General features: G+C 54.8%; 1 protein-coding gene across 3 annotated transcripts in view; it reads right to left on the bottom strand.

Moving 5' to 3' along the window:
• Window positions 1-6,347: 6,347 nt before the first annotated feature.
• The window catches only part of TBC1D16 (TBC1 domain family member 16), a 29,140-nt gene continuing 14,218 nt past the window's right edge, over window positions 6,348-21,269 (bottom strand). For 2 of the 3 annotated variants that reach the window (XM_063176133.1, XM_063176135.1), the window contains 9 exons: window positions 14,532-14,729; window positions 13,323-13,470; window positions 12,158-12,325; window positions 10,315-10,463; window positions 9,449-9,583; window positions 8,633-8,819; window positions 8,109-8,288; window positions 7,475-7,621; window positions 6,348-7,122 (listed from right to left, as the gene is read on the bottom strand). In XM_063176133.1, coding sequence (XP_063032203.1) covers window positions 6,877-7,122; window positions 7,475-7,621; window positions 8,109-8,288; window positions 8,633-8,819; window positions 9,449-9,583; window positions 10,315-10,463; window positions 12,158-12,325; window positions 13,323-13,470; window positions 14,532-14,729 — 1,558 coding nt within the window. In that variant the 3' untranslated portion in view covers window positions 6,348-6,876. The remainder of the gene's footprint in view (window positions 7,123-7,474; window positions 7,622-8,108; window positions 8,289-8,632; window positions 8,820-9,448; window positions 9,584-10,314; window positions 10,464-12,157; window positions 12,326-13,322; window positions 13,471-14,531; window positions 14,730-21,269) is intronic. The other variant, XM_063176134.1, reaches the window with a different exon arrangement.

The following is a 21,269-nucleotide window of genomic DNA, read 5'->3' as shown; positions in this document are numbered from 1 at the left end:
CTGTATGTTCACCCTGCTCATTCCCTGTACATCCACTCTGCTCATTCCCTGAATGTTCACTGTGCTCAATCCCTGTACATCCACTGTACTCAATCCCTGTACATCCACTCTGCTCATTCCCTGAACGTTCACTCTGCTCATTCCCTGTACATCCACTCTGCTCATTCCCTGTACATTCACTGTGCTCATTCCCTGAACGTTCACTGTGCTCAATCCCTGTACATCCACTCTGCTCATTCCCTGTATGTTCACTGTGCTCAATCCTTGTACATCCACTCTGCTCATTCCCTGAACGTTCACTGTGCTCATTCCCTGTACATCCACTCTGCTCATTCCCTGTACATTCACTGTGCTCAATCCCTGTACATCCACTCTGCTCATTCCCTGTACATCCACCCTGCTCATTCCCTGTATGTTCACCCGGCTCATTCCCTGTGCATTCCCCCTGCTCATTCCCTGCCCGAGCAGCTAAATTAAGCCGAGCAACAATGGGCCATCGATTATCCCATTACATTTCCATCGGGCCTGGCTTCCCAGCGGCTGCTGGAGGGTGGCACATGTGGCTCGGTGCAAGGAGCCCCTGCCAGGCCCTGCTCCTGTCCCTGGTGTCCCTGCCAGGCCCTGCTCCTGTCCCCGGTGTCCCCAGACCCACGGCCCTGCTCCAGCCGCTGCCCAGCCCCGGGTGCCAGCACTGATGCACTGCCCAGGGAATGGTCCTTTGGCAGGGCAGCCTCCCCATCCCAAGGGCTCTCGGGAACCCTCCCAGCTCTGCCGAGGTCAGGCCTTGCTCCGGATCTGGGGGCTGTGTCCTCCTCTCTGTCCCTCACTTTCCACAGGGCTCTGTCCCCTCCCTGACTGTCTCTTTCTGTGTGTCGCCTATTCCAGCCCTGCTTGTTCCGAGGCTTTTTATCATCCCAAAGCTGCCAAGGAATCACTCAGGAGCAGAGATTGACCTGTGCGGAGCCTCCTCGGTGCCCTGCAGTGCCACTGTCCCGGCAGGGCTGTGCCCCAGAGCTCCGTGGTGCCCATGAGCATCCTGGAGCTCATCCTGGAGCTCATCCCGGAGCTCATCCTGGAGCTCGGAGCCTCCTCCCGGCCGCAGTTTGCTGGAGAGGGGCTGGGCCGGGCCGTGGCACAGGGCTGGGCATCCCGGGTGACCCTGGCGGTGCCATGGGGAGGTGGCAGCCCAGGAGGGCCCCGCTGTGCCCCCTGCCCGTGCTGCCTGTGCCGCCCACTCGCCGCTCTCGGAGGGCTCCGGAGCCGCTCAGGAGCTGCGGTGACGCTGCTGTGTCTGCGCGGGGATGCGCGGCAGATCCTACCTGCGTCAGCAGCTGAATTCCCTGCTCTCATCCCGCTCCGGCAGCGCCTTAACCCTTTCCTGCCCGCCTGAGCCGGGCTCCGTGCAGCCGCAGCCAGGGTGGCTGTGACCCCGGCTGGGGCACCCACAGCTGCAGGAGGGCACCCAGATCCCGGCTCTCCTGGCACCCCGGGCCCATCCCGGCCGGGTGGTGCTGCCGGAGCCCGGGATGTGCCCAGGCCGTGCCATTCCCCATCCCCGGGATGTGCCCGGCCCCTGCTGCCTGAGCTGCTCTCGATCCCCGGGCAGGGGCAGCAGCTCTTTCCCGGTGTTCCCGGTGCTGTGGGCATCGGAATGGGCAGTTTGGTCACCTCTGAACGGTAGCTGCTCTTTGGGCTGTTTGCAGGGATTGCAGCCACGGCTGGAAGCTTCTCACTGCCCAGCCTCACATGCAATATGTGGAACTGGGTTCCTGAAACCAGGACCCGGCTGTTGGAGCCTATTTGGGCCGGGCAGCCCCTCCTGGCAGCTGCCTTGAGCACCAAAGCTCTCTGTCTCCATCACAGCCCCAAAGCTCCCTGCCTCCATCACAGCCCCAAAGGCTCCATCCCAGCACCAAAGGCTCCATCACAGCACCAAAGCTCTCTGTCTCCATCCCAGCACCAAAGGCTCCATCACAGCCCCAAAGCTCCCTGCCTCCATCACAGCCCCAAAGGCTCCATCACAGCACCAAAGGCTCCATCACAGCCCCAAAGGCTCCATCCCAGCCCAGGCCCTGCTCGGGCTCAGGCAGGGTTGGGCTCACCGTGCCGGTGTTTGCCGTGTCCCTGGGCTCTGGGACAGCCCCGTCCTCCCCTGCAGAGCTCTGGAGAGCACAGAGGACTTTGGCACATCCCCATCACTGGGCACCTCCCCGGCTCAGACAGAAGAAGCTGAACTTGTTTGTGGTTTCTGAAAGACAAACCCCGAGCCAAACAAAATCAAAAATCCCAGGAAGAGTCCTTGGGCTGCTCCTTCTCCTGCTGCTGCTTTGCCACACGGGGCAGGAGCTTGGGCAGGGCCTGAGCTTGAACTCAGAGGGACCTGGATATGGGCACTGGGGGGCTGGGGCTGCCAAGGAACCCTCAGGGCTAGCAAAGGCACCGCTCAAGGACTGGCTGGCACCAGGTGCCCTTGTGGGATGCCTGAGCTGTGTCTGTGCTCACTGCTGTGGTTTTGGGAAGGACTGGGTGTGGGGCTGAGCTCTGTGTAGCTGCAGCAGGGCTTCCTCCACCCCTGCAGCAGCACCAGGGCTCTCCCCACCCGCTCCCTGCCTCAGGGTGAGCAGCTCCAGCGGCTCCCAGGGCGAGTCCGAGCTGGCACCGCTGGCACAGCTCCCGCTGGGCTCTGCCAGGGCTGCCCCAGCCTCTGCTTTTCCTCCAGGAGCCCCGAAAGCTCACGGCGAGCTGTGTTTGTGTGTAAAGGAGCCCCGGAAAGGGCTGCAGAGCCCTGAGCGCCAGCCTGGGGCAGGGCAGGGCCGGTGCCCGGGGCAGGAGGGGCCTCTGGAGTGGGGCAGGGCCGGTGCCCGGGGCAGGAGGTGCCCCTGGGGCAGGGCAGGGCCGGTGCCCGGGGCAGGAGGGGCCTCTGGAGTGGGGCAGGGCCGGTGCCCGGGGCAGGAGGGGCCCCTGAGCTCCAGCCAGCCGGACAGGTCTGTTCTCGTGGCCCAAGCAGAGCCACCCGGCATTCATCAGCCACCCAGGATTAATCAGCCACCCTGGATTAATCAGCCACCCGGGAGGACAGGCTGCGTTGGGTTTGAAATGCTTTGGTGCTTACAATAACTCAGGTGAGTCTCTTTGTTCCTGTCAGCTGTAATTTCACATTTGACGGGCAGTGTCCGGTGACAACAGAGCCAAACCCCAACACACCCAGCCCTGGGATGCCACCAGGCCCCTCCACCCCAGGTGACAATTTCCCCAGCGCAGTGAGCTCCAGGGGCAGTTTGGCCCCTCCTGTGTGCTCGGGGCTCGGTGCCAAGGACGGACGATGCTGCCCCATCGACCCCTCCCGGGCCAGCCCGGGCCGTGCCAGCCCTGTGACCCCGTGTGTCCCTGTGCCCACTGCCCAGGGGCGCTGTGCCCAGCCCGGCCCCTCTCGAGGTGTCTGTGGTGCTCTGCTCTCCCCTGCCAGGGCTCCAGGTTCCCGCAGGGATTACAGAGCACAGGGCAGAGGAGTCGCCGTGGGTTCCTCCCTGCTCCCTTCCCCCGGCAGGCAGGAGGAGGTGGCAGCTCAGGGCTGGCCTAAAGAGGCTTACAGGGACTATTTACCCTGCCAGGGGCTATTCTGGGCTCTCTGGGCTAATGCCACGCTCGGGGCAGCGCTGGGGAGACGCCACGTGAGGGTCCCTGCTCCTGGCACCCCTTTCCCCTCTGCAGGGAACAGAGCCTGGCTGATTTCTTGTTTCCTGGGGGTTTTTCAGATGGCAAAGAGTGTCACAAAGGGAAGTCTCGGGGATGGGTCAGAGGGACCTTTGGAACGCACTGCCCTGTCCAGTGTGGGGCTCTTTGCCATCCTTGCACTGCAGGGAAATCCCAAGGTTGCTCCCAGTGCTGTCCCAGGCTATCCAGGTTGGCTTCACTGACCCTGTGTCCCCCCAGACAAGCTCAGAGGGTTGTGGAGCTCCAGCCTGAGCTAAATAAAGGCATCACAAGGCAACGGACAGGCTGAGACTGGAACTGGGTCACTGGGATGAGAGCACTGCTGGCCCTTGGGGACCAGCTCCATCCCTTTGTGTCCCCAGCCAGGGCACAGTGGGCTCGGTGTGTGCCAGGGGCATGGGGAGCTCAGTGGGGAGCACAGGGACACACACCTGAGGTCTCCTGGGACACCCAGGGCACACCAGGGGTGGCAGAGTGGCCAAGGGTGGCAAATGGTGCCAAGGATGCCCACCCAGAGCCAAGCCCTGCCTCGAACAGAACCCAGCTCATTCCCCATGCTGGAAAGCTGCAGTGTAGAGTCTTTAACTAAACGAATCCTGAGTGATTTCCACATTGCTGAATGACATTTTAATAGTGGAAAAATAACGCTCCAAATTATCTACTTCATCTCTTCCTATTGTCTTTTACTGGCTGGGAACGAGTGCTGCAGCAAAAGCAGCCCTGGCCCTTCTGGGAGGGGTTTGTGGTGCCTCCAGCCCGTGGCAGGGAGTGGGGAGGCCAGGAGGGGCTGTGCCCCTGTGCCACAGGGGTCTGGCAGGTGGCACAAGGCAGTGTCTGCCTCCTGCTGTCCCCCTGGGGAGCTGGCACCTGTCCCTGTGCCACCAAGATGTTTCTGGCATTTTCTGCCGTGTGCCTTCTCTGACCCGAATTCAGGCACTGCCACTTGGAGCCTCCACGTGGATGGAGCCATGGAGTGCTACCACAGGTGCCCAGGGGCAGAGCCTGGGCACAGCAATGCAGCCCTGGCACCCAGCACGTCCCTGAGGGGCGGCTCGAGCTGGGGGACGGTGTCTGCTGTCCCCAGCCTGCACAGCAATGGACACACAGCAGCCTCACACCAACTTTTATTGTCACTGAAACACAAATCTCCACGAGCTCCCTGCCCAGGGGAGAGCAGCCCCAGCCCTCACAGGAGTGTCCCTTGCCCAAGGGCAGCCCAGCCCTGCAGCCTCGGTGCCCTGCAGCCTCGGTGCCCTGCAGCCAGGCCAGCCCAGAGCTGTGCCATTCCCAGGGGTTTCCATCCAGGGCAGGGATTCCATCCTCTGGACCGAAGGCACGCAAACCAGGAGCTGAGCTGTCCTTGTGCCACTCACCAGGCAGCCCCTGGGACGCTGCCCTCAGTGGGTCAGGGCTCCTTCCATTCTCTGCTCTTGGCTGGTGCTGCTTCCCTGCCCAGCAGGAACGGGCTCCAGGACAGCTCTGGGTAAGGATTTGCTCAAGGATTCTGAGGGAAATGTGCTTGTCAGGTGCAGGAACCCACCCAGCTCTGCCCGTGGGTCCCCATGTGCTGCTGAGGGCACAGAACTCCTGAGAGGCAGGGCTGGGACTGAGCTGCCCAGGACAGCAATGTGGGGACAGCAGTGCCAGGGCAGGACAGCCAGGGAGGGCTGCAGAGGGATGCAGGGAGGGTTGCAGAGGGATGCATGAGGGCTGCAGAGGATGCATGAGGGCTGCAGAGGGATGCAGGGAGGCACAGCCCACTGCCACCTCGGCTCCTTTCCCCCCCTCCACAGGGAAAGTGCTCCCCTGGCTCCGTTTGGCACAAATGCTGGCTCAGGACATGCCTGTGGAGGGTTTGGTAAGAACCTTTGGCAAGAGGGCTCCAGGCCCCAGCTCCGCTTCTGGCTGTCAAAATTTACAGCAGGCATGGGGAGAAACACTGTCCTTCCAAAAACACCCTGAGGGAAGCCTTTGTCAGACAGAGCTCAGCAAACACCACTGCCACAAGGCAAGTTTCATTTTCACTTTGGGATGTGGGACTGGCGGCACCCCTGGCACTGAGTGAAGGGCCTAAAACCCACACGGGCTGTTTGTGCCACAGGCTGTGGCAGTGACAGGCAAGGACAGTAAATATTCAGTAATTGAGGAGAGCCAAAGGAAACACAATGGGAAACATACTGGAAACAACAGACCAAAGTATTAAAGTCTGCAGCTGTCAGCATAAAGAAACAGCTTTGCTGTAATGTCAGAGAATCACAGAATGGTGTGGGTTGGGAGGGATCTTAAAGCTCATCCCATTCCTCCCCCTGCCATGGCAGGGACACCTTCCCCTATCCCAGGTTATTCCATTCCTTGGACACTTCCAGGGATCCAGGGGCAGCAGGAGGCTCTGGGCACTCTGTGCCAGGGCCTCACCTCCCTCCCAGGGAAGAATTCCTTCCCAATATCTCATGGAGAAGGGAACTTTGGGTAGTGTCTTTTGGGCAGCTGTGCTCTGAGACCTGGGGCAGTCCATTTTCTATAAAACTGGAATAAAATCATGCCAGTCAGTGTATCCTATAAAACCAGAAAAGGTCAGAGACAAGACTTTGAGGTGACCGGTCCTTGCTTGCTGACAAAGCAGACACCTGCCCTGCAATCCCAACGCTCTGCAGTTTTATTTTTGGCAGATTATAATTAAAATGGCTTTAATGGCTTTAAAAAGAAGCCACGAAGCTGCGTGTTTGGTTGAAGCAGAAAGGTGTGCTCTGGGTGAGGGGACAGTGGCCTTGGCCCTGCTCCTGCCACCTGCCCACCAACACTTCTGGGCGGCCTTGGATCCCTGGAGTGCTCTCATTTCTCACCAGCAGGTAAGAAAGTTCTGGTTGCTAACCAGTCCAGTCCCAGAGGCAGAATAAAAAGTCCTTGTTAAAACCTAGAAAAGCTTGTTTCTAACAAAATCAAATCCAAACACAGTTCCTGGGTCGATGCCTTTCTCTCAGGTTCCATCACCCACGCAACGGAACTTCCCCTACAGAGCAACTGAACTCCTCCTCCACTGCACACCTTCCAGTCTTCTCAGGAGCCTTGACAAGCCATTCCTCCATTTCTTTCTTTGACATTTTCCCTGTGCACATCCTTCCTGCCCTTCCCTTCCCTTCCGTCGCACCCTGTTCCTCTCCGCTATTTTCGGAAGGCAAAGACATCCCGTGTCCTCAGGCCCTTCTTGCCTTCACTTCCTGCTGCAGGAGAAGACTCTTCCACCAGCCCCCCGTAGGGGCAGCTCTCGGACTCTGGGTGGTGCCCAGAGCACTCCACGGCGGGGATGAAGCCACTGTCCCACATGCCTGTCCCACACAGCTTGCAGAGGTCGTGCAGGCTGCAGGGGATGCGCGGCAGCAGGTGGAACTGGTACAGCAGACTCCTGGCCTGGAGGGACAGAGAGGGACAAGTCACCCTCACCCCTCACCTGGGACCAACACCAAAAGTCACCCTCATCCCTCAGCAGGGACCAACACGCAGGGCTGGGGTGGCCTCCCATCCCATCCCATCCCATCCCATCCCATCCCATCCCATCCCATCCCATCCCATCCCATCCCATCCCATCCCATCCCACCCCACCCCATCCTCCTGTTTGGCTGCCTGGCCTTCAGCAAAGGTGTGTCCTGCCAAACACCTGGGGGTTACCCGGGGCCCTGGGGACAGTGGCAGGTCACAGGGGCTGGCACACACACACCACAGCTCACCCCACGGCCCCAGTCACTGCCAGCTGGTCATTTACCTTCCTGAGTACGAGCTCCCCGTTCATGTGCATGGCCAGGTTGCTGAAATGCAGCAGCATCTGGTCAGTGGGCAGCTGCTGCTCGATGACGTCGTCCCCGTAAATCACCACGATGGCCACGCAGATGAAGAGGTGGAAATAGTCTGTCTGCAATGGGAACAAACACAGGGGCTGCTGTACAGCAGGTGGAGGCAGAGCTCTGGCTTCACCTCCCACCCTCCACAGGCAGCTCCTTGGTGAGAGATTTTGCTCCCTTCAGTTCTGCCCAGTACTGACAATGCGAGTTACTGGGGACTTCTGAACCACAGCTGAGCCAAAGCCTCTTTCCTTCAGAGCACAGCAGCAAGCTCTGCACCAGTGTTTGCACCCCACAGCAGATTTCTGGGAAAACATTTCCCAGCTGTGTAAGAGAAGCCTGAACTTCAGAGGTGGGTGTTCAGCATTTGCTGAAACACCTCCCTGTGAAGCCCAGACATCCCCAAGGAGGAGAGGCAAGCAGGGCTCCATCCTCCTGCCACACAGATAAACCTCTGCCATAATCCCAGACCCGACTTGTTTTGGCTGCTTTGCTGTGCAGAGCCTTTGTGGACGCCCCCAGAGCCGGGGCTGAGCGCCGAGCCAGGATGTGCCTCACCTGGTAGTGAGCCCAGCAGGCCTCCCACATGCGCAGCGCCTCGGCCTCGGGGAACTCCCTCTTGAAGCAGAGCAGGATCCAGCGGTGGCAGAAGAGCATCTGCAGCCCGTCCTCCCCCAGGGCACACAGGTGCTGGTGGAAGCGCGGGTGCATCAGCCGCAGCAGCTCGCGCAGGTACAGCTGCAAGGGACGGCGAGGGACATTGGGGCTGAGGCATCCTCAGCACCCCAGGAGCTGCAGAGCTGCACGGCCCTTCTCTCTCAGCTGCCATTCCACCAGAAGGAGGGATGTAACTGCCTCTGGAGTGCCTCAGCATCAATTCTACCCACCAGGTATTTCCATAGAATCACAGAAAATCCTGACCCACAAGGATCACCAAAGTCCCTGCACACGGGAACCCCAAGGATCACCCCAAGGGTGCAGTGGCTCTGGAGTGTGATTTGGCATGCTGGACCCCCTAGCCCAGGACCTGGGGAGAGGAGAAGCCACGCCAGGGCTGAAGGGAGCCCAGCACTCAGCCTCACCAGCTGCTTCTCCATGTCCTCATCCCGGGGCGAGCTGATGAAGATCGTGTTCTGCATCAACCCAACAAAGCACCAGAAGGTATCAGACTCATCCAGGACCTCTGCCAGGAGCGGGGCAACCAGGTCAGACATGCCCTGGGAGTAGCCAATGGCTGGGTTAAACACTGCATAGTTCAGCAAGATCCTCCTGGAGCAGAGACACAAACAGAGGGGACAGGTGAGGGCGGGTGACAGCATCATCTCAGGGACACAGGCCTCATGTGAGGTGCTGTAACACAGACAGGGAAACCCAACTGCAAACCCCATGTGGCACAGACTTCAGGAAAAGGTTTGGCATTCACAGACAGCAAAATATGAACTGAAAATAAATGAGAATTTTAAAAGATAGGAGGACAGAAATGAATGGCCCATGGCAAAGGAGAGATGATGCCCAACACACCCATAAAGCTCCAAGCCATGCTGTTGGATGAAAACCAGCTCTTTTGGGGTCACACCTTTACAAGTCACACTGTCATGGAGCAGACTCTGGGGTGCTTGTCCTCTCCCCACCAGGAGAATCACAGACCCAAGCACCTGCCCACAGCCCTACCACAGCACCTTTGCTGTGCCTGTGTGTGCAGGGAAGCTCAGGGATGGCAGCAGGGTTACAGGGCAGAGAGGGGAGCTGCAGCAGCAGTGGGAGCACTGGGGAAGGCCCTGCTGTTCCACCCCGTGGCTGCAGAGACACAGTGGGTGCTGTGCAGCACTCCCAGGCAGCCTGGGCTGGGAACAGGGAGCAGGACATGGCTGTTAGGAGACTGGAATCAGCCACTCCACCTCATGGTCTCCACGTTCGGGTTGCCCTCCCCTCGGAAGAACTGGTTGCTGCGGTCGGTCCTCACGACGTCCTTGTCCACCGTGAACTGCACCTGGCGCCAGAAATCCTTCTGCTCATCTGGACTCATGGACAGCCTGGGAACAACACAGCAGCAGCACAGGGCAGCCACGACAGGAATGTGATTGCCACAGTGAACAAAAAGCCTCATTTCAGTCTTAGTTTGCAGAGAAAAACTATTCCTGTACCGAGTTTCCTCAGCACCTGAATAACAGACCAGCAGGTCTGCCCAGAACAGTGGATTGTCTGTCCCAGGGGATTACTGGAAGGAGCCTCCTGGGTTATAAACAGGGTGACATGATGTGTTCGCTGCAATAAACACTTCAGAAGCATCAGACTCTGTTCTCCACTGCCCCTTTAAACTCAGCACACTAGAACTCAGCACTCTGATTATCAACAGCACTGTGCCCCTCCAGCTTCAGTGTACCCACCTCATTTAACAACACACAGTTCTTGCATTACCAACCTTCTGGAACTACATAACCCTTCTCATCCCCTTTTTTAATGCATGTTTTATTCATAAAGAAATATAAGATCCCAATTTCACCATCAGTGTTCTAACCCAAGCCTTGACTGTGAGGTGTTTCCCTGTGTGGTTCTGACAGGGCTGCTCCCAAAACCCAGGTAAGGAAATATCTGAGCTCTGTGGCGTTGGCTCCAGAGCCTCAGCAGTGCCCAGCACCTCCTTCCCCATCCCTCCCACTCTTCTACTCCAGCCTCTCCTCATGCAAAGGATGCAGAGACTGAGGTGTCACTGTGAGCCCAGCCCAAGGAAGATGAGCAGGGGAGGATGGTGATGGTCTGTTACCTTTTCTCCTGGATCTCAAAGTATTCTTTCCTCTTCTGCAGCCTCAGTGCCTCTCTCTCCTCAGAGGTGGACTCGTAGCTGTAGTAGTGCAGCAGGAAGGGCCACACCTCCCCACGGATGGAAAAATCAATCCCACCAAAGAAAATGGCCTGGAAGAAGGAGCAGAAGTTATGGCTGGTACAGTTACAGCATTCCCAGAAACAGCAACAGGCAACTGCCCGCTGCTGTGCTTTGGTGCCTCTGCAGCTCTTTCCTGACAAGTGACGCCTTGATTCAAGCTCCTGCAATTTGCACATGTTTAGAGGGAAAGTGCTGGCCCTCTATTCCCAGACCAGACACAAATCAGGCTCATTTCAATGTCAATAACCACCCCCGGAGAGGCTCTATGATTAACGTGTCGTTCTCATGTCACGGCTTAATCCCAAATCCTGGAGACTGCACTGCACTGCAAACTTCTGTCTCAGAGCCTGGGCCTGAGCTCCCCTCAGCCCTGCTATTTCATACAGCAATCTCAGTTCATGCAATCTCAGTTCATGCAATCTCAGCTATTCCAACCATCTCAGCTCTTTGAGCAATCTCCAGTGCTCTCTGTGCCTCGGTCACACATGCTGCAAACACAGCAGGCACTGGGCACTTTGGTTTATTGATTCCAACTGGCAGCAGAGGTGGGACAGCTCCTCTGTCAGAGAAATGCTCCCCCACCACAGTCACAGAATTGTTGGGGCTGGAAGGGACTCTGGAGATATCCAGTCCAAAGGCAGGGTCACCTAGAGCAGGTGATGCAGGAACATGCCCAGGTGGGAATCCAGTCCCACAGCCAAGGGTTTACTCAGGTCTCCATCCTCCCAAAAGCCCAGCTCTTGTCCCTGGCAGGAACATAAACTCCTGCAGCTGCCCTGGGAACTCACATCTAGCACAGGAGAGAGCACAGAGAGCCCCTCACCTTCCTGAGCCTGCACTCACCTTCCTGAGCCTGCACTCACCCTCCTGAGCCTGCACTCACCCTCCTGAGCCTGCACTCACCCTCCTGAGCCTGCACTCACCTTCCTGAGCCTGTACTCACCCTCCTGAGCCTGCACTCACCTTCCTGAGCCTGCACTCACCCTCCTGAGCCTGTACTCACCTTCCTGAGCCTGCACTCACCTTCCTGAGCCTGCACTCACCCTCCTGAGCCTGTACTCACCTTCCTGAGCCTGCACTCACCCTCCTGAGCCTGCACTCACCTTCCTGAGCCTGTACTCACCTTCCTGAGCCTGCACTCACCCTCCTGAGCCTGCACTCACCCTCCTGAGCCTGTACTCACCTTCCTGAGCCTGCACTCACCCTCCTGAGCCTGCACTCACCTTCCTGAGCCTGTACTCACCTTCCTGAGCCTGCACTCACCTTCCTGAGCCTGCACTCACCTTCCTGAGCCTGCACTCACCCTCCTGAGCCTGCACTCACCCTCCTGAGCCTGCACTCACCTTCCTGAGCCTGCACTCACCTTCCTGAGCCTGTACTCACCTTCCTGAGCCTGCACTCACCTTCCTGAGCCTGCACTCACCTTCCTGAGCCTGTACTCACCTTCCTGAGCCTGCACTCACCCTCCTGAGCCTGCACTCACCTTCCTGAGCCTGCACTCACCTTCCTGAGCCTGCACTCACCTTCCTGAGCCTGCACTCACCCTCCTGAGCCTGTACTCCTCCTCCTGAGCCTGCACTCACCTTCCTGAGCCTGTACTCCTCCTCCTGAGCCTGCACTCACCTTCCTGAGCCTGCACTCACCCTCCTGAGCCTGCACTCACCTTCCTGAGCCTGCACTCACCTTCCTGAGCCTGCACTCACCCTCCTGAGCCCGCACTCACCTTCCTGAGCCTGTACTCCTCCTCCACCTGGCCGGCCTCGTTGAGGTGCTGCAGCCAGGCTGCCACGTCCAGGCGCTGCTGGCAGTTCTCCTCGGGGTGTGTCTCTGAGGAGGGCAGCTTGGGCCGGCGGATGGAGAACTGCATGCAGGTTTTCTCATCTGCGAGCTGCTGAGGGGGAGAGCAAAGCACAGCTGCGCAGGAGCCAGCGAGAGCAGCACAGTGTGAAACCCAGAGCAGCGAAACCTCTGCGTGGTTCAGGGAGGATTAAGCACTGAGGAGCTGCACTTGGGAAGGTTCTGTTGGCTTTTTTGTTGGTTTTTATTTTTTTTTTAATTCCAACCATTACAATAACAAGAGTGATTAGAATAATTAAAATCCACCGCGAAACAGCTTCATCTTAAAGAAAAAATAGTTTCCATTCCTCCTTCAATCTTATCCCTGACCTGAAACTGAATTAATGCTGCTTACAGCAAAACTTGCCCCTGCCAGGAATGCCTGCAATAAATTACATATGATTGGCCATATACAAAGGGATTGCTGTTAGGAGAGCGGGGAGCTGCGCTGCCAGGCTCTCTGAGGGCACTCAGGATCCCAGTGCAAGGCTGCAGCTGACATTTAATTTAAAAATCAAAGGTTGCTCAATGCAAAAAGTGAGCCCATGCGACCGTAATAAGAAAAGCAGCGGGGGGCTCTGTGGGAAGGATGGAAATTTAAAAATCACTGTTTCTAATAAGCACATACAATATCTTAAACAGATAATTAAAGAGCTCTTATCACATTTGTATGTAGATTGAACAAAATATGGCAAGATGCCTTGTCAAAACATTCTCCAAACGGAATGTTATGCGTCACAAGATGGATGAAAGGCTCTGACACCATTTCCAACCTATCTCTGCAGATTTCCAGGCACCTTCTAAAGGACACTGCTGACCTGTCATGTCCATCAAAATCACTAAGCAAATCTTCTGGATGATGTTCCCCCATATTCCACAGGTAGAACAGGAGTGGATGGAGACAGACAGCTCCAAGAGACACCTTGAGCCCAGTTTGCACTTCCACCCTAAGCACCCAGCACCTGGCAGCTTCCTGCCTGACCTGCTGCCACGAACCCAAAGCCTCGTTTTCCAACACACCGACCCACGTGTGAAACCCCTGGCTCGGGTACCTGCTCCTTGAGCTGGGTCTCTGTGCAGTACTTCCACTGCTGGAACACCTCGCACAGTTTATCCAGGCCCCCGTGGTGAAAGTGGAAGATCTTGTACTGGCTCTCCCTGCTCGCCACCACCAGCTGCCCACAGGTGCACGCCTCATCACTGTGGGAACAATGGAGAGCAACCTGCAGGGGCCACCAGCAGGACATGGGGAGGGACAGAGCAACACCAAGCTGCCCTTTCAAACAGGGCACAGAGGCAGCTTCACATCCCTGGGACTCACTGATCCTCACGGGTCACCTCAGCTGAGACATTTCATGATTGTATGACATGGTCATAGTGACAATTTTCTCCACTTGTGCCTGGTAGCAGCACTATTTTTACCCTTCCTTCACATGAAGGAATTAAAATTTGTCTTCCCTGGAGAAAAAACCACAGGAAGTCTGCCCCAGAAACATTAAGGCAGTACACAAAGTCAGCTCCTAGGGATGTGCAGACATGCTCACACACAGCTCCGTCCAAAGAAACAGGGAGTGAGAGCAAAAAAAAAGGAGTAAAAATGTTTTTGCAATTATTTGAAATAAATTTTGTAATAATTTGAAAGATAACTGAAGAGGCTGAGAGCAGCAAGACTCCAGAGGAGCCTGGTGAGGGGCAGGCAAAAGAAAAGGTACCACAGATAAAGATGTTTTTCATATCCCCAGGTTATTTGAAGCATTTATGGTATGACAGCTAAGAGCAACCTTTACTTTACTAAAAATAAAATCCTTTCGACTGTGTAACTGTAATTCAGAGGCTCTCCTTGGGAAGGCTGACACTCACTTTCCTGGAGACAATTGTTCTGGAAAGGCTTCCAGGTAGGATTGCAGAAATCACCTCTGCCCAGAGCCCCAGCATGGAGAATGCACAGCTCACACACAATTCACAGAGCTCACACACAGCTCACACACAATTCACACACAGCTCACACACAATTCACAGAGCTCACACACAATTCACATGATTCACACAGCTCACATACAGCTCACACACAATTCACATGATTCACACAGCTCATACACAATTCAGAGAGCTCACATACAGCTTACACACAATTCACAGAGCTCACACACAATTCACATGATTCACAGAGCTCACACACAATTCACACACAGCTCACACACAATTCACATGATTCACACAGCTCACACAGCTCACAGACAGCTCACACAAGGATCCAGTACCTGAAGAAAAGGCGAAGGGATCTCATTTGTCCCAGGTCTACTCTGAAGACACCACACACCTGCTCGAGGGCAAATACCTTCTGCTGCTCATCCCATCTGGTGCTCTGGGTTTGCCCATTGTTCTCCTGGAACTGGGCACTGGTGTCCAGGCTGGAGGCAGAGCTGGTGGAGCAGGTCATGCGATTGTCACACGTGTCCCTGTGGGCAGAGCGTGGGGACAAAAACCCCATCAGCCACGGGAGGCCGTGGGTATGTGCACCAATCACAGATGCTCCATGTTAAAAACCTTTAGTCAGAGGTCTGAAACTGGCATTCATTCACCAACTAAATTATTTTTATTTAAATTAATCCCTACCATCCCAAAAAGCATCCTGGTTTTCGCCTTTTCCTAAAGTCTTGCATGCAGAACTGGGGAGAGCCAAACCACTCCTCAAAACTCCAACTTTTGAGAAGGCAAAATGAAGAAGCTCAAGCAATGCCCTCAGTGTCCAGCTCAGCCACTGCACACCAGGATGGGGACAGGAGGAATGAACACACTCCAGCAGCAGCATGGACCTGAGATCTCATATGGGAAATTCCCTCTTTGACCATTAAGATCCAAAGATGTTTTTCCTGAATTTGAGTTTCTCATTACACCTCCTGGATTCATGGCTATAAACTCCAGACAAATGCCAAGCCTGGATTCATGTCTATAAACTCCAGACAAATGGCTTCCACCTGCAATCTTGAACCTTGGCAGAGTTAGGATTGAGAAATCACACCTGAGCTCTTCAATCTACCATAAAGTAGAGAGAGTGAACCCAACCCTTTCCCAATCCACCTCAGCTCTCCAGCTTTAAATGCACACTGAGCTCAGACTCAAAAAGCCCCCATGTCCCCACCAGCCCCCATCCCAAACGAAAACTATCAGTGCTTTGGGAATGAAGTGAATGTGAAACTGTGACCCCTTGGCTCGTAAAAAGGCCAATGCACGTGAACAATCTCGGCGCGGGCTCTGAATGGGCTCTGCTGTGAAATTGGGGTTTGCCAGACAAGGCCCGGAGCAGGTACAAAGCAGCCCCCTGCAAGGCCACTTTATGTGGTGTTTTCTAATCCTCTTATCCAACAATGTGGGCACTGAAGGCTGGAAATCACACACTCAGCATGCACTTCACATCCGTGTGCCTCCCGCGCCTGGCTCGGGGCCTCTTCCCCAGGAGCAGCGTCCTGGGCAGCCCACTCTGGGGCTCTGGGACTCTGGGACAGGGCTCTGGACAGCCCAGCCAGCTGGGGCCATTTTCATGCCAGCCCTGCTCCAGGGTGGGACTCAGCTCCCCCAGCCCCTTCCTGCCCCTGTGGCACTGGATGAGACCAAGGCTGGTTGGCTCCAGCTAAAGGAGCAGCTTCGACACTCTCTGGGAAGTTCTGCTGCTCCGGTTTTTGTAAAGAAAGCAGCAAAGCAGAACTCACACTGAGGCCATTTGGAGGATGAGGACTCAGAAGGGATGTGGCAATAGGGATCCCACCACACATCCAAACCCACTCCAGGTTAGACACCAGGATGCCATCGACCAAGGCACACCATCCCCTGCCTTGGGGATTTTTCCATGAAGATTGTACTGGCCTTTATGAAAAACCAAGCATTACTTTCTGATAAGGTGGCAAAATGTAACACTCTCTGAAACATGGAGTATCTAACATTAACACAGATGTAACAAGAGTGCTGGTACAAGACACTTGGGCCGGACTGCCTGCTAGGAGCAGCTGGTATTTATGGAGCAACACTTCATAACAGCCACAGCTGGTTACACAGGATTTTCCTGGAAGAGATGACTCAAACCAACTCAAAGATTAAGCAGAGGCAACCCATTTTCTAAAACTCTTGCAAAGAGAAGCCAGTCCATATGGCAAAGGAATGGGTTGGTATGAGGATCATGCAGGTCCTGGTCACAGAAGTCCAAATGCCAGTTCTTCAACAACATCATCTGAAATGACCAGCAGAGATGTCCAGAGAGGTGCCAAGAAATGAGTGACCAGTAGAGCTGGCTTTGATGCTGGACATTCCATAGCTCCTCAGTGCAGCACAGCGTGTCCAGCTGCAGCTCCCTGCGCTCCAAACCCCAAACCTGCCCCAGATGCCGCGGCACCAGCTGAGACCTGCGGGCAGGAGAGGCCGGGCACAGCCCTGGCACCGGGGGAACCTCCGGAAATGCTTCTCCAAGACAAATGTTTGCAGTTCCCATCCGGCAGCGGCGACAAGCTCGCACACGCATCCCCAGCGCGGCAGCCTCCCGCGCCAGGGCCGCAGCCTCGCAAGGAGCACGGGGCTGAGCAGAGAGGGGAAACTCCGGCGTTCTCACTGATGCAGAGGGCAAAATCTGAAAGAGACACCTGTGCCCTCCCTGCCCTTCACAGGGGTCAATGGACACAAACACTCTCACAGGACAGAGCAGAGACAGAAGTGCCTTGTGCTGGTGCTCACTGAGTCACCGGGGAAATTCGGAAAAAACCCACACTGTGTCTAAAATGACTTTTTCCTGTACATATTGTTGAAAAAGAATTGAAAACACTCTAATCTCTGGACTACTTTTAAATAAAATTTTAATATTGAGATCATTCTGTAGTGATAACAAGCAGTATGATCTCTGCTAATTTTGTGGGGTTTGGGGAGTCCTCTCACCAGGCACTCAAGACAGAGAAAAAGTTTATTGTTTGTCAGTCTATTCTATCTGTTGGAGGAATTTACCCCAGAGCACCCCATAAAAGCAGGAGCTGAAGCACTGCAATGCAAATAGCTGGAGGAACATTCCAGAGAGACTTTGGGTTGTGGGATCCAGGAAAAACAGAGCACCAGCTAGTACACAGCACTGGTCAGCAAAACAACAAGTGCAGTGGGCCACGGGAATAAAAGGGACAGGGAAAAAATTAAGGAGGATTAGAAAACCTGGGTCAGGAAACTCCAGCCATGTTCATGTGTTCAGTTCAAGGAGGTCAAGGAGGGGCTGGAGCGTGTCCAGGGAAAGGAACAGAGCTGGGAAAGGGGCAGGAGCACCAGGAATGGCCGAGGGAGCTGGGAAAGCGGCTCAGCCTGGAGAAAAAGAGGCTCAGGGGGGACCTTCTCTCTCCCTGACAGAAAAGTGGAGCCAGCCAGGGGTCGGGGTCTGCTCCTGGGGAAAAAGGGACAGGACAGAAGGAAACAGCCTCAAGTTGTGCCAAAAGAGGGCCAGGTTGGTAATGGGGGAAAATTCTCCATGGAAAGGGCTGTCAGACATCGGCACAGCTGCCCAGGGCACTGCTGGAGTCCCCAGCCCTGGAGGGATTTAGCAGCCCCAGGGATGGCACCTGGGGGACATGGTCAGTGGTGGCCCCGGCAGTGCTGGGGGAATGGTAGGACTCAGTGATGTCTGAGGGCTTTTCCAACCCAAACAATTCTGTGATTCTGTGATTCCACTTCAGCCTTTTGCCCTCAGCCAAGTCCCACCACTCTTGTCCCAAAACACATCCCATTCCTGCTGGGGAGCAACAACAGGGGCTGATGCATTTTCTCCACTCTACAATCAACTACAGCAGCCAACCATATCCACATTCCTGGAGCCTCTGCAGCCCCAAGGAGCCACCGCCCCCCTCCCACCCCTCGGGACCCTCGCACGCCCGGCTGAGGAGCTCAGGTGAGACTCAACCTGCAGCACTGGGACACAGCTCACTGTTCCAAAGCCCTGGAACACACCCACGGCACAGAGAGAGCTGAACCCAATTATTATTTCTGTTCCAGAGACCTGCCCTGATTACCTGGGAAGCCAATTTCAGCAACAAAGACCTAATAACTCACTTTACGCTGTGATGTGACAAATATAATTACGAGGGAGAAAGGGGCTGAAGGCTGCAGCCATGATGTGGCAGTTACCCAAGCTGTCAGCGTGCACCACCTGATTCCCAGCGAGCCTCCTGCCAGAGCCAAGCCCTGCTGCTGGAGCTGCCTCTCCATCAGTCACTAATAACAGCTCCCACAGCCCCAGCATTCCTGCACGCCGGCTTGGGACCATCATTTACAGACAATGAGTATCATCATAATGTATGAGCATCCATGTAATGGGAATTACATGCCCCTTTTCCTCCCCAGGGGTTAGCATTTCTCTGTTTCTCCACTATTCCCCACAGGCACTGACCTTCTGGGTTCCTCTTCTTCCCAGCAAGGTGAAACAGCTCCTGGCAGCATCAGCTGCTAAAACAGACAGCTTCAAACAAATAATCTGCCAATAAAAGTTCAAAGCTATCCTGAAATGCCTAAAAATTTAGTGCAGTGGCTGTACAGAGTAAGGTAATATTGAGTATCTGGAACCCAAATCCATTGTTCTGATAAAAAAGTGTCCTTGACAATATACATATATTATAGACTGGAACGTGCTGAATTCAGTGACACAAAAGACATGCAAAGGAAACCAGATTGGTAATTTAGGATTAAAAAGGAGATGTTGAAATGTGTCTGCTTGCTCTGCAGAGCAGGGCTGGAAGGACACTGACAGGACAGCACCAGCTTCCCACAGTGTGGCACCCAGAGCAGGGAATGCTGCTGTCACACTCACCAGCACAGATGAGTGACCACGTTAAGAACTGTGTTAAAGCCACCCTTTGCTGAAAACATTTGGAACTTGAAGTTTCTGTGCCTCAGAGAACCCAAATCGATTGCCACTGACCACGGTGACCAGGGAACAAGGTGTTAGATAGCCTGGATTTAGAAAGCCAGGATTTCTAAAATGAAACGTCAAAGCATCCTCATGTGGAAGCATTTCTATACATCTGCAAACACGTGGGAAACAAATCCAACAATTCCTCCTATTTGTTGGGGAAACCTGGGAAAAACTACTCAGGCTGTTACAGTACAAAGTACACGGATGTCAACATGGACTTTCCAAGAGCTTGTTCCACAGGCTTTCCATTGATCTGTTTGCTTTCAAAACATAAATTTCCCCGCGTCGAACGGCACTAAATGCTATTTAGTAGCTAATTAACTTTCTGCGCTGAAAACCTCCTGTAATTGCACTTCTTTCACCTTTTTGAGCCCGTGTCCCCCGGGGAGCCCGAGCTGTCCTACGGCATTTGTTCTGCTCATTTCTATCTCCCAGGCACAAGTTCCTCCCTGACACCGGGCTGCCAATCACGGCGCCAGAGGTCACTGGAGACCAAATTAGGAGCACTCTGCCTCCGACAAACTTGCTTGGCTTAGCTCGCTGCAAAGGGAAAATAAACAGTCACGAAAAATAATTGTGTCCTTTCAAGCAGGGCACCGGCAAGCAGATCCAAGCGCTCGTCCAAGTCAGCGCATTGCTGTTAGTCACTCCTCGCATTCCTGCTATTAACAACAGCCCAGGAACGGGCTGTTTACATCCACAGGCGCTGCAGTCCTCCCTCCCCTCGGAGCGAGCGCAGGGTCCCTGGCCAGAGCGTGCTCAGGGACTCCTCGGGCACCTCTGACCTTGGGCTGAGCCAGCAAGTTCAGCGTCACGGACGGGGCTGGGAATTCACAGCAGCGCTGCCAGCGCCGGCCTGACAAACAAACGCTGCACCACGGCGAGGGACTCGGCAAACCCGATTATGCAGCTCTGCCTTCTGACGGGCGTAATTGGTTTGTCCTTGAGAAATAAAGATCAAACCGATTTGTTCTGCTTTACGGGGCCGCTGCAATCCGTGCTCCCAGCGCCCTGCCCGCCCTAACAGAGCTTCCCAGCACCTGGCACAGGTAGAACATGGGTCTCCATCCCAGACACCGGTGACAGCAGCAGCCAGGGCACCCACCGTCCTGCCCCATGCCCGAGAGGGGTGAAAGCCTCCCCACACTGGGGCTTTGTTGCTCCTCATTCATCCCTCCAAGCCCTGGAGGCTGGAGGGGAAGCTGAGTGATTCCAGCCAGCAAGGGGGCATTAGGAAAACAGACCCTCCAAAGGGTCCCCCCAGTGCTGGAGTTAAAGCAAAAGGAAAACAAAACAAACCCAGAGTCCTTGAGTTCATTATTTTGAATGTAAATGGAAAAGGCAAAAAAACAAGCAGAAGTTTGTAGTGGGAGTAATGGATGTTTTAATCTCTTTTCCCCAAAGCCTGGAATGTGATACACATCTAGCTCCAGCTAGGAGACAAACAATCTGCCTTCACAGCTGACACTTCCACACAGGTGTAGCTGCTCAGGTAAACCCAAGTGAGGTTTTTCTGGTTTCCTCTGTGACTTCTTGTTGCAGGGAGAGAGAAGGCACAGAATGAGTGGTTTGATGCTTAGGAATAAAACACACATGGCTCCGAGCAGCCAAACACAACAAATCACTCAGAGCGAGCGGACGCTGCTCAAGGATGCAAATGTTACCTTCACTTTAAGGGAGGAAAATGTTCCAGAAGCTCAGTGGTGGATTTTTGCAATCCGTACGGAGAAGGGGCACCTCATGCCTGGGCTTACACTCATTAATAAATCAATCGAAATGCAACACTTTAAAAAAAGAAATTCCTTAGATGGAAAAAGTGATTTCTCAGCAAAGCCCGAAAAAGAATGTTTGCTTTTCAGCCCATTCCAGTCTGGAGAAGGAGACCTTTCTTCCCCATGTTTATTTTATTTTTAAAATCAATGGATTATTTTGCTTTTTTTCCCTTTCAGTTCAATCCATGCAAAAATAAAATTCTCCCCTAATTATGCTAATTATAATCAAGCCTTCAAACCGCCGCTCCCTTGAAAGACCTGCCGATTACCTTTGTTCTTATATTCCTGGCTCTGAGCAG

Source organism: Melospiza melodia, chromosome 24 (assembly GCF_035770615.1).
Source record: "Melospiza melodia melodia isolate bMelMel2 chromosome 24, bMelMel2.pri, whole genome shotgun sequence".
Classification (NCBI taxonomy): Eukaryota; Metazoa; Chordata; class Aves; order Passeriformes; family Passerellidae; genus Melospiza; species Melospiza melodia.
This window is presented reverse-complemented; position numbering and strand designations above follow the sequence as displayed.